The 15,647-nt window shown below is 39.1% G+C and overlaps 1 protein-coding gene across 1 annotated transcript in view; it reads left to right on the forward strand.

Annotated features, from left to right (window-relative positions):
- ADAMTS12 (ADAM metallopeptidase with thrombospondin type 1 motif 12) overlaps positions 1-15,647 on the forward strand; it is a 202,623-nt gene that overhangs the window by 173,555 nt on the left and 13,421 nt on the right. The window contains exons 19-20 of the mRNA XM_032213898.1: positions 549-1,580; positions 4,466-4,618. Of these exons, the coding sequence (XP_032069789.1) occupies positions 549-1,580; positions 4,466-4,618 (1,185 nt within the window). The remainder of the gene's footprint in view (positions 1-548; positions 1,581-4,465; positions 4,619-15,647) is intronic.

The raw sequence follows: 15,647 nt of genomic DNA on the forward strand, positions 1-15,647 counted from the left end.
GTGAGGCAATCTTGTTCAACACAAGGAACAAAATATCTCGGGCCAGCTGGATGTGGGAAAATTGGAATTCTGATTTGGGGGATGACAAGTTGAGAGGGGTTGTGAAAAAATGAAAAGTGATGTCTCCTTTTTTTGCAATTTATTGGATAGTATGCGTTTCATTAGATGTCTTTCCTCTTGATTAGTTTTTGTCATGAACCTACGACCCATTTTATTATAATAATAAACAGAGTGGAAGCTAATCAAGGAGAGAAGCAACTCAGAATTGAGGAGAAATTGCCTGACAGTTAGAACAATTAATCAGTGGAACAGAAGTTGCCTCCAGAAGTTGTGAATGCCCCAACACTGGAAGTTTTTAAGAAGATGTTGGATAGCCATTTGTCTGAAATGGTATAGGGTTTCCTGCCTAGGCAGAGGGTTGGACTAGAAGACCTCCAAGGTCCCTTCCAACTCTGCTATTGTATTGTATTGTATTGTATTGTATTGTATTGTATTTGGCTGAATGGAGATGGAGGGGATAAGATATCTAACTGTGGTTTATTTTGCAGTGTACAGTTACCTGTGGTGGAGGAGTACGCACTCGTTATGTCACTTGTACAAAAAACAATGGGGAACCATGTGACGTTTCGAAGAAGCCCCATTCTAAAGCGCTGTGTGGTTTACAGCAATGCCTATCCGCTCAACGATTGCTGATGACTCGTTTCAAGCTCCCTAATGGAAAGATTATTAGAAGAATAGGGGCTATTCCCAGAAGAGGCCCTTCAAAAAAATTGGCCACCCCAGAACCATTGCCAAGAATCTATTCAACAACAATACCCAGGCTCAGAAACCTTACTTTGGCGCCCACTTTTGTAAGCCTTGTAAATTCTTCTCCAAATGAAGACTTGGAAGTGAAAAAGTTGCAAAATAGTTCCATTCACTCAAGCCTACCCAGCAACTACTCCTGTGTAACTAGTGCCAATAGGGCATTGCAAAACATCACTCATGGACCTCTCGTAACCGCTTGGAACATATCTTCAGAAGGTAGCTCCATAAACAAGGATTCCTTTACCATTGACCCCATGTACAATCCAAAGACTAATTATTTAATGGAAGCAAATGACACAGCACCCAACAGTACTGAGAGAGGACTAAAAGACTACACCCAGACTGAAAGACCAACAGAGAGGCTCCTCACATTCACCACAAGCAAGATCTCAGGGACCTCATATACAGATGATCGGTCAAATAATCTCAACCAATTTTCTGCTACTCCCACAAGAGGAATGGAGGTTTCATTGGCAACCACAGGTCTCAAAGGCCTTCATGTACAAATAAATCCACCTGTGACCTCAAACCCCATTACAGAACAACCAACACTAGAGGATACATTAGAAGAAAAATCTTCATATACAACCCCATCCAAGCCCTCTTTCAGTGAAACCTCCCCTTGGGCTACAGAAAGTACATTTGTGCAATACACCACTATGCCAAAGAAAAGGGCGAATGTTTTCAAAACAAGGTTACTAAATGACTCTGATTCAGAAAACCCCCCAAACCTGCATATTAATGCCTATTGGTTGGTGGGAAACTGGACTGAGGTACGTATTCACATTGTCTTATGTTGTTTACAACTGTCGATGCAATATGGAAAAAGCAAAGAAAACAAATCTCTCTTTTTTGCTTGTTTGATTATGCAAAGGTTTATTTATTTATCAAGTTTAGAGACCGCCCATCTCGCTCGCAGAGCAAGTCTGTGTGCAGTGCTTTGCATTTAAATGCTGGAAGCTACTTATTAGGTAACAAATTATAACTCTGGGAAATTCTGGGATGCTGTCACAAAGAAATTCATAATGCTTGAGAATGCTACTGAGCAAAATGAAATTGATTATTTCATATTTTGCACTTCACCGCAAATGTGTCAAATTAATTAATAAAGCAGCATGGACAATTTCAGGGCAATTAAATAGTGTTGCCCAGCTGTTGCTTATCTCTTTGAGGTTTTAGAGAAACAGATTTAGAATAACTTTATTGTCACTTTAAACATACACTAATTGGCATACATTAAAATGAAATTTCATTGCATACAGCTCTCAAAGGATCACTACCTCCAATATACACTACATGAACATGAAAAAATATAAGCAAACAAACAAATATTATGCATATACCCACATATATTATATGACACAGAGAAACAACATAGTCTAGTTCAGGTGTACATGGCGAGAAAAAGTAATATTGCAGGTTTACCAGACAGCTTGCATAAGGAACAAAGCTGTTACAGAATCTGATAGTCTTGCTAGAAATACTTTGAAACCTCCTCCCAGAGGGCAGAAACAGACTGTAAAGCGGGGGTGTGGGGTCTCTAACAATGCTTCAAGCTTCCTATAATCTCGGTTGTCCTCACTACTCTCTATATGGACTTTCTATCTGAGGCACTGCTACCACTAAATGAAAGTGAGGTGGTTTGTTAAAATGCTGTCAATCATGCATCTGTAAAAAGTGGCCAGGACAGAAGGAGAAAGATGTGTTCTCCTCATCCGATGCAGGAAATGCAGACACTACTTTGCATGCTTCACTAAGGATGACGTGTGGAGAGACCAGTTGAGTTTGATTGTTAGTTATCTGCATCCCCAGATATTTAATACTGTTGACCATCTCTATAGCTGCATCCTTGATACTGAGTGGAGTTTGACTATGCTGCAGAACAGAAGCAACCTCCCAAACATACTTATTAAGGCAAGGTACTAAAACTACCCCACTGCCTTAGATTTCAACTGGCATGTTTCAACTTAATTTCAAATCAAATGAATATTGCCTTCCAAGTTTTCTTCAAGCTAGAAAGAAATTTGGGGGAATTTTCATTGAGTAGCATATTTAGCCTAGCTTTAATGGAAGCAAAACAGTGGTGGGTTATGACGCCCCAGGTGTGCCGGTGCCTGCTGGGAGCACCAGGTAGCGTTCTAGTATGGTGCTCCAGAGGGCCCACTTGCCCGCCCACGCTCCTTACCAGTATTTGAAGTTTTCGGGGCTTCCGTGCATGCGCACAGAGCGTACAGCACCTGCGTGACGCTCCGCCGAGCAGCTGGAGCGTCACGGAGGCATCGCGGAGCGTCACGGGCGATGAGTAAGTGTGTGCTGCGCACATTCATGTGGTGGACGCCCACTCCCTTTGCACCATACCGGTTGCAACGGGATCCGGAACCCACTACTGAAGCAAAAGCATTCTTGAAAAAAATAGTTGGAGGATAGACAGTCTTACATTACATTTGGCAAGATGAACATTTTCATTTTGTATTAATTCAAATGAAGTCTGTCCTTTTACAGCACCTGTCACTCAATAATTACTTCTTAATTTACCTCAACAGTGCTTGGAATGAGAATTGCCAGATCTATAAACTGATTTCCTCTGAGGCAAGGACACTTGAGACCACATTGCTAATATGGAAAAAGCAAAGAAAACAAATCTCCATTTTTGATTTTTTTTGATTATGCAAAAGCTTTTGTATTTGTAGGCATCCACAGTTTGTGGATAGGGCTTAAGAATCATAGGTATCCTGAGCCCATCTCATCTGTCTGTTGAATATACTGTATATGATCATTGGGAAGCAACAGTTTGAATAGAACATGGAGCAATTAAGTGTTTCAGAAGCGAAAAAGACTACACTAAGATTGTGTATGGGGATTCTCAGTCATCCAGGTCATTGTTGTCCCAAAGGTGCTTTTTTCAAGAGGCAACTGGACTTTCTGGTTTTTCTTTGAAGACGTTTCACTTCTCATCCAAGAGGCTTCTTCAGAAAAGAAGTTGGAAGAGAAGTCAGATGTCTTCAAAGACATTTCCAAGAAACTTCTTCAGAGCTGAAGAAATCACTACACAACTTTAGACCCAAAGGTGTTTTTCAAGAGGCAACTGGACTTTATGGAGTTTCTTTTGAAAATGTTTTGTTTCTTATCCAAAAAGCTTTTTCAGCTTTCTTTGTCTTCAAAGAAAAAAAAAACAGAAAGTCCAGTTGCTTCTTGAAAAAGCACCTTTGGGTCTAAGGTTGTGTAGTGACCCCCTGCTTATTTAATTAAGAAGAGTGGTCCTACCTATTCTTCAAAGCACCTGAAGGCAGAACGCTGAATAGAAACTAATCAAGCGGAGAACCAATGTAGAACCAAGAAGAAATTTCTTTACAGTTAGAGCAATTAATCAGTGGAAGGACTTGCCTTGAGAGGTTGTGGTGTTCCATCACTGGAAGTTTTTAAGAAGAGATTGGAGAACATTCGTCTGAAATAATAAAAGACTTCTTGCTTAAGCAGGGGGGTAGACTAGAAGATATTTTCTTGAAGACCTCCAATTATGGCGCACCCACAACTTCAGGAGGCAAGCTGTTCTATTGATTTTTAATGTCAGGAAATTACTGTCAGGAAAAATTAGTAAGTCATTTCCTTCTACTGCACCCTTAAGAAATGGCAGCATTATTTCTCTCCAATTTTCCAGTGTTCTACCACATGTGGTGTTGGGGCCTTTTGGAGAGCAATAGAATGCAACACCAAGAATGAGTCTGACTGCCAGCACATCAAAAAACCCGATCCAGCCAGAAGATGCTACCTTCGGCCATGTGCTCAGTGGAGAATAGGAAATTGGAGCAAGGTAATGAAAGCTGGCCCACTGTGATTTTCACATATTATTTATTTATTTTTTTTATTTTTTTTATAAATATATTTTATTCATTTTTCACATTCCATTTGCAATCACTTATATACAGGGTATTTACTATAAGAAAAGAAAAAAAGAAAAAGGGAATAAAACGAACAAATAAAAAGGAAACACAACTCATCATTCGCAACCCCACCTAACCCTTCCATCCTCCATACACCCCATCTACCCCCTCCAACTTTCCTTTCTCCCTCTAACACTCCCCTCCTACTTCCCTTTCCCCTCAAACCTTCATTCTCCCCTTACTCCCCACACACCCTCCTTACATTCTCCTTACTCCTTCCTTACTCCTCCCTCTTCTTTCCCTCTACCTCCATCCTTGGTGTATGCCTTTATTCGAGTATTGTTTGATCTGATAAAAGTAAAATGAACCAAGGAAAAAAATAAATAAAAGAAAAAAAGAACCACCGTATATAAATACATTCTTGTTCTTATTGAGACTATGTTAACACCCCCCCACCCCCCCCAAATCCCCATCCCTAATCCTCCCGACTTCCCAGGGCCCACACCTGGCACTACCTTCTGTCTAAAGTATCTTGTATACATATGGATTAAAAAATAAAAGTAATATGTCAAAAGAAAGAAAAACAGAAAAAAAAAGAAGAGAGAAAAGAAAAGAGAAAAGAAAAAAAGAAAAAAGAAAAAAAAAGAAACCACTCTTTGTGTTGATCTCAGTCCCCATCTTTATCTATGCTTAAATAGTATAAATCATTCTATCTATATTTTATTCTCGTCTCTTACTTCTTTGCTATTTACCCCAACCTTCTGTAGACTCTCCCGTTCCTCTTCCTAAACCTCATGATCCCTTCCGATAAGATTTAAGTAACGTGGTTCATGCCACATATTCAAATATGACTTTACAGAGGAGTAATCAAACTTTCCCTTCTAATAAAATTTAAACAGCGTAAATGATCTTTCTTAACCTCCTTTTCAAACAGTAATTCAAAATAATCTAGCCAAGCTTCCCCTTCTTAGTAAAATTAAGCAGCGTAGATCAAATATTACTTTACACAGAAATCAATTTCTATCTTAAGATAATTCCAACCGACTTTCTCTTCTAATAGGATTTAAATAACGTAGTTCATTCCACATGCATTTTACCCTCATCCCTTACTTGTCTGATATTTACCACTATCAAATTTATACTAGCATTTGTTTAAAATCTAACTCAAAGCAATTTCAACCAACTTTCCCTTCTAATAAAAGTTAAATAGCATGGATCATTCCACATATTCAAATAATACTTTCAGCAAGAGTCAGTTAACCTTCTGTTTTAAAGTAGTCCCTTCTAACAAAGTTTAAACAACATAAATCATTCCGCGTTCTTTTTACACTTATCTTAAGATAATCCCAACCGGCTTTCTGTTCTAATAAGCTTTAAACAACGTAAATCGTTCCACATATATTTTACCCTCATCCCTTGCTTGTCTGATGTTTACCACTATCAAATTTATGCTAACGTTAATTTAAAATCTAGCTCAACGTAGTTTCACCCAGCTTTCCCTTCTAATAAGAATTAGTCCGCTTTTTCTACCGGAGAGAGGTCTCAAACCCCCATTCAGTCCTCAACTTTGGCGAGTATTTTGAAATGTCTAAATTCTCGATCTCCGTTTTTCTGCTTCTCCGAGGGAGGAAGGGCTACCCCCTCCATCTTGCAGCCACATGGCCTGTCGTTTGCCTTCTCCTTCCGCTTGTCTCTCCTCTCTTCCAAGCGAATCAGGAAGTCCCGCCTTCAGAGTCCTACAATAGAAATCTTGAGCCTCCGAAACAGAGTTAAGACGAAATCTTTGATTCTCAAATGTAACCGTGATGCCGGCAGGGGCCTCCCATCTGTATCGAATCTGTTGACTCCTAAGCTCCTTAGTTAAAAAGGTGTAGTCCCTTCTTGCTTTCAGCATCTGGAAAGGAATATCTTTGAAGACAATCAGGTCCTGGCCATCAACTCGGAGACTGTTATTATGAAACTTTTGCACAATCGCATTTCTGGATTCTTTTGTAAAGAAATGTATAATTATGTCCCTCGGGAGCTGTCGCTGTTCCGCTATCAATGAGTTCTGGCGATAGATTTTCCGAATCTGCCAATCAAAGTTAAGTCCCGGGCTTCCCACCGCATGGCTGAAGGCTTCAGCAAAGGTCTGTTTCAGATTTTCTTGCTCCTTTTCACGGAATCCTCTGACTCTTATTGCAAATGCCTTCCTATTAAAATTTATCATCATAAGCTGTTCTTCATTGTCTCTAATTTTTTGTTGTAAAATTTGAATATTGGTAGTCAAATTAAAATTAGCCTTCTCCAAACTTTCCAATTTGTTCTCTATTTCAGCAGAATAATCTGACAGGGCAGACACGGCTGCAAACGTATTCGCCTTCTGTGAGAGTGAGCTTGCATTGATGATACAAGCATTCTCACAATCCGATGGACCACTTCACGAATCTCTAATTCCTAGGCTGCTTTGGCAATGAGACACACACGCACACTGCAGACTGGGTGAAAATGGTGGTTTCTGGCTAAACCAGAACACTTTTTATTAGGAAAGTTCAAAGAAAGCTAGTCAGCAATTTAATACAAACAAAGAATCTCACAGTATGTTACAAATCACTTCTTGATTACACATTCTGGCAGAAAGGCAGGGAGGAGGGACAAAAGGTACTCTTTGATAAGGGGAAATGAGGAGGTATGGAATTGTACAGAGAGCTACATTAGGCATATGGGAATGACTGATTTGTTACACGAGGCGACAAAGGATGCAAGGCTAATTCTGTGTGTTTATATCTCAGATAATAGAGGCCTCTCATCTCTGTGTGTATCTGTGTATTGCTATTCACATAGACACTCGAAATGAATTCGGCTTCCTTATCTAAAAGCTTTCCCAGGACTGTTCTTTCTATATGGCTCTTGGCAAATGTTCACTGGGATCAATTCAAATAGTTATTATTCTCTTGATCACAGCTGATCTACCTGGCCAATTATGGGATAGTTTCCCACATCTCCTCCTTTTTTATTTTTTTAAATGGAAGCAATTGCCATGGGTTGTTTCTTTCTCACAAATCCCCCTTCCATTGGATATCCAGGGATTATTAATTCTGATGTATTGACACTTATTAATAATGCGTGATGCTTCTGGATAGTCGCGTCCGCAATACTCTGCATAGTGGATCTCAATAATGGTATTATGCATGGCAACATGGTTAATCCCAAAAATATCATCCCAATAAAAAATAAACCTTGCTTCCAATTGTTAAAAATACCTCCAAGCCAACCATCAGTGTCCAATATGCCTTTCCAAGTTTGTACAGGAACATGTGCAGTTTGTATCATAGTTCGAGTTATTTTTTCTATCACAATTCCAGAATCATCAATTTGTATACAACAATTACTAAGATTAAATTTACCACACACTCCGCCTTCGGCAGCGAGCAAATAGTCTAAGGCTAAACGATTTTGCATAATATAAGTTCTTGACAATACACTTTCTTTTGCAAGCTTAGTTAATGCCAATGCAGTTTCATTTGTAATTATTTCTAATACAGCTTGTAATCTAATAATGCGATTTATCATGTATATCGGCGTTCTATATCCCCGCGAACCGTCTTGTGCCCACGTCGCAGGATCATAATATGCAATAATTCTCTCAGGGGGCCACTCATCATCCTTCCAGTTACCTATTTTTATCCCTTTAGCAAGATCTATTGTACGTTTACGTCTTTCAAGAGTATCATATACAGGGACTCCCAATTTTTGTTTTTTCTCTAAAGGCATTAGGAAGAATGAAGGTTGAATCGCCCCCAAGATGCATGACCCATACCACCCCGCGGGTAACATATTATAGGCAAAATTACCACATATCCAATATAACCCATCAGGTGAATTCCACACAATAGTATCATTTTCAGGGTCTGAAAGTCCTCGTAACTTAGTTACTTCCAGCAATGAGTTTTCAGGTTTGGTCATATTAGTTTGTGAAACCCAAGTGTTATTTTCCCACTCATTAGAACATTTTAAAAATCCCATAGGTTTATTTCTTTTAGTCTGTTTATTTTTATTTCTGGTATAACATATGTGACCTATTATATGAGAGGTAACTTGCCAGGTTTCATTGAAGTTGTTATTAAAGGTGAAGTTCCCTTTCCATTGTGCTATTTCAGTATAGTTTGCTTCTTGTACATGCCATGGCCAGCGATCTCCCATAGTGGTTCCTCCACATACAAAACAATTTTTTAACATAAGTTCTGTAGCAACTTCTTGAGCCAAATTAATAAACATATTTTTTGCTTTTGGAGGTGTAGGTAGATCGTTAAGTTTAGCAATCTCCTGCTCATAACTCCAAAAAAACTTTACAGGTTGATTTGTCAATTTTGTTGCTTCAGTCTTTACAATAATATATCCATAAGGATCCTTTCCTGCTTTATCTATACCAATACCATAATGATAGTATCGGGTGCCTAAAGTACCTGCTACCTGTGCAGAAAGGCAGAGTGGTGTGCAGTGATGGGATTGACAATCAGTAGTGACTGGAGTAATAGAAAGATCGAAATTGTTAGGTCCATAGCCACTTGTATACCAATATACACTCGGTTGGGTATAGCCTCCATGTGCTGAGAGTGTCGAGCGAGTGAATAAATATCTGTGGTTTTGGATATATGATTGTTCCCACGACTGTCCTCCACAGGTTACCCCCGCGGATCCTGTTCCTTGCCCTATAGCAATTGCTAAACATGTATCAAAACAAACAGTAATGGGTGCCATTCCCTTTGAAACATTATGGGCTATGTACCCTGATAATCTTTGTGCTGTAAGAAATTGATGTTTTAAACTAGATCCTCCTTTATAGCCATAAACATAGATGCTACTTGTTATAGGTCCTACCGCTTTTGGTTCATAACATTGTATCCCATTTGGTGTATAGCACTGATTGTATTGTGTATTGTTATGTGTGCATGGTGGTATTAAGGTTCCATTGCATTCAGGTTTCATAGTATAATATATTAAGGTCATAGAAATTGTTTTGCCTTGTTTGGTTTTTTGTAAACAGGCTGTGCAAATGTCCTCTTTTATCTCTCTTTTTGTTAGGTGGTGAGAGTTGTCTCCTCCTATCTCTTGTTGATAACTCAATAGTGTTAAGAACCACTCACTAACTGGGGGAAATTTTATACTTGCTCTTGAGGTTACTTCTGTTTTTATTATTTTATTAGGTAACCCTTTTTGGTATTGCGTGCATTGATACCAACCTATAGAATTTTCTGTGATTCTTATTCTAATATGTGAAGAGCAGCCATTCTCTTTCGGGTGTGAAATACCTCTCACATTTTGGAATGCCTTTTTGAATTTTGCAGGCAAAAATTGCCATGTAATTAAACACGCTGTAGCTGGATTTTTCAAATAACAAGTTAAGGTAACTTGTGTATTGGCTTCTCCGTATGTATTGTGAGGGTAGATGCATATCCCTTGAGAATTGCAGTTTTCCCCATTGGAGTGTGGAATGATCGCTCTTTTTGAGTGGTTGTGTGTGAAAGGAATTTCTTGAATATCCTCCGCTATTCCCTTCTTATTTTTGCGTTCATATTCACATGCTTCCCATATGATTAAAAGCACAATTCCCATCCCCAACATCATTAGCAAAAGGTGCAACAGAAAATGCTTACAAGACATCGGAGGAGCCCAAAAATCCCAAAATCCCATTTCCTGTCCAGGCGAAGGTCCTCTGAAAAATGGGCATCGGGGCTGACGTACTCTGGGAACATATGACCGGCCAACGACCTGTTCCGGACGGATTTTCATCTTGAGTACTAGATGTCAAAAGAGGGGTCAATAGATCTTACGTGATAATGGTTATAAAAAGGATTGTCAATAGCTTGTTGTACTGTTGGTGTGATACGAAGTTCAGTGTGAGAAGGATTGGTATAGGAAAATTTTTCCTCAAGATACTGTTCAATTATCACAATGTCACACGGGATCCTGCAGTCAATGCACAGCTCACAGGAATAACAGTGGGAGCAGCAGCAATTCTAGTCGTCTGTTGTTTGAAACAAAAGGGATAGGCTTGCTTCGGGATCCTTTTTATCATCTGTCTTCACTGGTCTCTCATGAAACGGTCGTATGCATTTTCCAGGAACCCACAACACTCTGTCCGGGAGTTGCACAGCAGCGTAACCACGTCCCCAGGTAACGAGCTCCACTGGGCCCTTCCACTGAGGGTCTGGCAATTGTCTGTAATAAACAAGAGGGCGGGGAGAAACTACGCTATGCTGAAAATGTCTTTCCCCAGCTGTGGAAGCTATGGGTGAGCCTGTAAGATTCAAAAAATTCTGTGTGTATAAGGCTTTGCTTAAACGGTTTTGGATTTCAGGCAGCCCTATCTTAAAGGGGCCTTGCTGTTTATCAAGCATCATTTTTAGTGTTAAATTTGCTCTTTCTACAATTCCTTGTCCTTGGGAATTGTATGGGATGCCAAATTTATGGACAATTTTCCATTGATCACAAAAGGTAGCGAATGCAGCGCTACTGTATGCGGGTCCATTATCTGTTTTAATCTCCAGGGGGCTTCCTAAAACTGAAAAAGAGCGCATACAATGGTTGATCACTTGTTTGGTTGCTTCCCCCCGCTGTGGGCTTGCAAAAATAAAACCTGAAAAGGTATCCACTGTGACATGAATATATTTCCAGGGTGCGAAAGAATGGTATTGTGTAACGTCCATTTGCCATATCTCACATCGTTTAATTCCTCGGGGGTTAACTCCCATAGGAATTGCGTTACCTTGCCTGCTACAGGTTGAGCACTGCTGGATAATCGCTACAGCCTCAGTTTTTGAAATTCCAAACATCTTCACTAAGGCTTTTGCATTTTGATGAAAATACTCATGGCTTTCCCATGGAGTTGCAAATCCAATAAAACTTTCCCTAGCGGCTTTGTCTGCATAATCATTTCCCTCTGTTAGTATTCCAGGAAGTGACTGGTGACTCCTAATATGAGCCACAAAATATTGAAATTTGCTATCCACAATTAATTGCTGTAACTGTAAAAACATATCTAACAATTGCTTATCTAGGGCTGGTGAAAGATAGGCATCAAACAAATTATTAATCACTTGGTAAACATACAATGAATCCACAATTAAATTAAATGTTTGGTCTTTTAATTTCTCAAATGCTAATATGGATGCAGCCAACTCAGAACGCTGTGCTGAACTCTGAGGGTGCGTGTGGTAAGTTATCCATTGTCCTGAGATTTGATACACACATGCACCCCTGTTCTTAGTTCCGTCAGCAAAAACTGTAACTGCATTTTTAATTGGCAGTTTACTTTGTAAGGAAGTCAATTGTAAATGTTGTAGATTCAGTAACAAAAACCTATAATCTGTGGGATAGTGGTATTTAATTGTCCCTAAATAGTCACTTAAGGCCAATTGAAGTGCATCTGATATTTGAAAATATTTTTCCCACCAAGGTAGTTGATATGGAACGTAAAAAGTTTCTGGATCCGTTCCCAGTGTAGCTCGAGCTCTCTCTCTTAACTTTATAATTATCTGGGATAACAATAGAGGTTTTGTTGAAACTGTTCTCCCCGGGCTGTTTGCTAAGTGTATCCATTCAATCACTAACACTTTTTTCTGTTGTGTTTGCAACAAACACCCTGTGGGCAAGTTTTTGGTATTGAAAATAGCAGCTGAGATAGGAACGTGTGAAACCATCCTGTCTACCCAGGTCTTTGTTAAGGCTGCCTCAATCACCTGAATACACTCTTTTTCTTTGTCCCCTATGGTTAGTATAGCAGCAGGCTCCTTTCCTCCTGCCAGCAATGCAAATAAGGGTTGTAATTGACTCGTAGTTAATCCCATGTAGGGACGTGCCCAGTTAATTGAACCCAAATATTGTTGTAACTGTACCAAACTACATTTATCCATTTCAGGTAGTTTTGGAATTACTGGTGAGGCATGAGATGTCATGATTCTATGTCCCAAATATAAATATGGTGGCATAGTTTGAATTTTTTCTGAAGCAATTTTAAATCCTTTATCATTAAATACTTGTGAATGTGCATCCTGTGCATTCTTTTCTATTGCTAGCAAGATATCATCCATGTAGTGGTAGAATAGGATACCTTTATACTTGGCTCTAAAATGTTTTAAAATATTATTAATATAATATTGACAAAGCGTTGGGCTATTTAGCATTCCCTGGGGTAAAACTTTCCACTGATACCTTACTGTTGGCTCACTATAATTTAGTACAGGAATTGTAAATGCAAATAATCTTCTGTCCTTTTTATGTAAAGGTATTGAGAAGAAGGCATCTTTTAAATCAATAACTGTTAATTCATAATTTTGAGGAATGATATTAGGATTTGGTAATCCGCATTGCAGGGGTCCCATGGGACAAATCACTTCATTTATCTTTCTTAAATCTTGAAGCATTCTCCACTTCCCTGATTTTTTCTTAATTAAAAATACAGGAGTATTATAAGGGCTATTTGACAATTCTATTTTTTTATCTAATAACAACTGTTGCACAATTTCTTTTAAGGCTTCTAATTTAACAATAGGGAGTGGCCACTGATAAATCCATATAGGAGTATCATTTTTTAGTGTAAGCTTCATTAAGGGGTCCATTTCATTTATTCTTAATACAAAACATTCATTACCATCAGTTCAAAAAGCTATACGTAAGCCAATGAGCTCTATTTTCTTACTGTCTCTCTCCCTCTAGGTCTGAAAGCAGTTACACACACACGTCTCTCTCTCCCCCCTTCTCCTGTTTCCTTCCAAGGAAAGGCTCAGGGGGAAAAAGGGGGGGTGGAACTCACGCACGCAATCACTTTACGTTAGCTCAGGGCTGAACAATTCTACAAACGGCTATCCTGCTCTTTAAACATGCTTTCTCTCAACAAATTTGGAAATGATAACACAAAGGCATACACACATCCCATTAAACAACTTTGCAACTTACTGTTTCTTTATATGAAAGAAATCAAAGTACGTGCATACCAACTTTTACCATTTAACATATATTAACACTGCAATCAAACTGCTTGTGTAAATTAACTTCACATGCAAAATCCTTTGTCATGCATTCTTCAAACAGCGAGGAATTTCAGAGAGCAGTTTAAATCCTAACTACTCTTCTCACCCTTACGGCTTTAAGCCAAAGCCCATTTACAAACTTCAAACATCAATTTAATTCAATTCTCCTCTTTCTCTTTACCTCTATTCACTTTCTTTTTTTTTTCTACCTCTCTCTCACTCTTTTATCACTCTTTCTCTACCTTATTCCAAAGTTAGGGTTGCCCCAAACTGAGACAACAAATCTCTCCCCCACAAATTAACATGCAATTTTAAAACAACCGGTCGGATACGTGCCTTAATTACAGAACCTGGGATGGACACCTGAGAATTGTTTTAACAGACATTACATCAAAGTAATCAAGTCCAATTACCTAGGTCTTCCCATTCAGTCAGGCTTTACCTCATTACTTACTAAATTTCTTACTTTTCTTGTAAAAGACAACTATTACAGCTGCAACAATTTTCATCTGATGGTGGCCAGAAAGTCAGCAAATTTGTTACAAAATTGAACACTTTAAAATTCCTGTCTTTTGGATTGAAAACATCTTATCTACAATTACCTTGAGGGTGCACAAAAACTTAGGCACACATTCATGCATGCACAAAAACATTTTTTTTTCCATTTCAATTCAGATCTGACACGGGCTTTTGTAATTAGAGCTGCAAAGAGTGCAGGTTTCTGAGAAATGAAACATCTGTGAAAAAGTTTCAGGTGCTCAGGCAGAAAAGTGTGCTTAAAGCAGTCAGAAGAAAAATTAGATGAGTCAGTAAGAAAGGGAGTAACAAGAACTCCTTGAGACAAGAAATGAAATAGAGGTAGCCGGAATCACCAGAAGAAATAGGAAGAGCCAGGCAGATTCACTTGCCAAGAGATTGAAATGAGAAGGAAAATAAAAGACAGCCTTTTGTGTGGGGCTGGCCGAATGCCCCAAAATTAATCTCCCGACTGTGAAACAGACAGAAGCGTAACGTTGAGAAGCTTTAAAGGCATACATGCAAGGGAAAAGAAAGCCTTGGATTCAGAGTGAGAGTGTGAATTTAGCAAAGAGGTTTTCAAATATAGCAGGGGGGTGTCTGGTCCCCCCATCACGGCTTGTTCATGAGTTTTTAAACATTCCGTGATGATCTGCCAAGTGGAAAGTATTTTTGCTGCTGAGTACCATTCATTTGGCAATAAAACATAATTTTCAGACAAACTCTGCAATAAACCTTGCACATATGGAGACAAATCTTTTAAAACACTAGATGGCAAGGGAGTGAACACAGGGTTTTGTCCTGTAAAATCAACAGGAAAAGCAGCCATTAATTTTAGGTCCTTCAGTTTCACGTCCTCCCCACTTCTCTTTTTTTGCATTCCTGCAGTGAGGGGACCGAGTGAGTACTCAGTATTTTTTAAAACTGGATAAATATTAGATTTTTCTGCCTGAGGAACTTGTTGTTTGATCTCTGTTTCCTTAATTTCCTCTGCAATTTCTGTTGTTACTTTTTCATATTTAGGAGGGATATCAGATTTTTCTGGGGTGTTGGATTTTTCTTCTTGAGGAGTTTGCTTTAAAATCTCCTCTTTGCTTTCCCTTTTCTCTCCCCCTATAGCCTTTGTTGTTATTTCCTCATACTTGGGAGGGGCAGTGGGGTTTAGAGATGCTAATTCATCTGCCTGCTTTTTGGAAAGCGTGAATGTGTCTCCGTTATCCTTTAATATAATTTTGTGAGCTCCAACTATTTGTCTAATTTCCTTAAGGTGAGCGATCTGCTCTTTAGACAAATGTCCAATTTCCTTAAGGCGAACCACCTGTTCTTTAGATAAATCTGTCCCCATACTTACGGATTGGCCTGAGTAAGAGATGGGGGTGTTGGGCACGCGATGAGTCCGTTCGACCTGTCCGGGCCTCCCTGCGTCGCACCT

The sequence above is a fragment of the Thamnophis elegans genome, chromosome 3 (assembly GCF_009769535.1).
Source record: "Thamnophis elegans isolate rThaEle1 chromosome 3, rThaEle1.pri, whole genome shotgun sequence".
In the NCBI taxonomy this organism is placed as follows: Eukaryota; Metazoa; Chordata; class Lepidosauria; order Squamata; family Colubridae; genus Thamnophis; species Thamnophis elegans.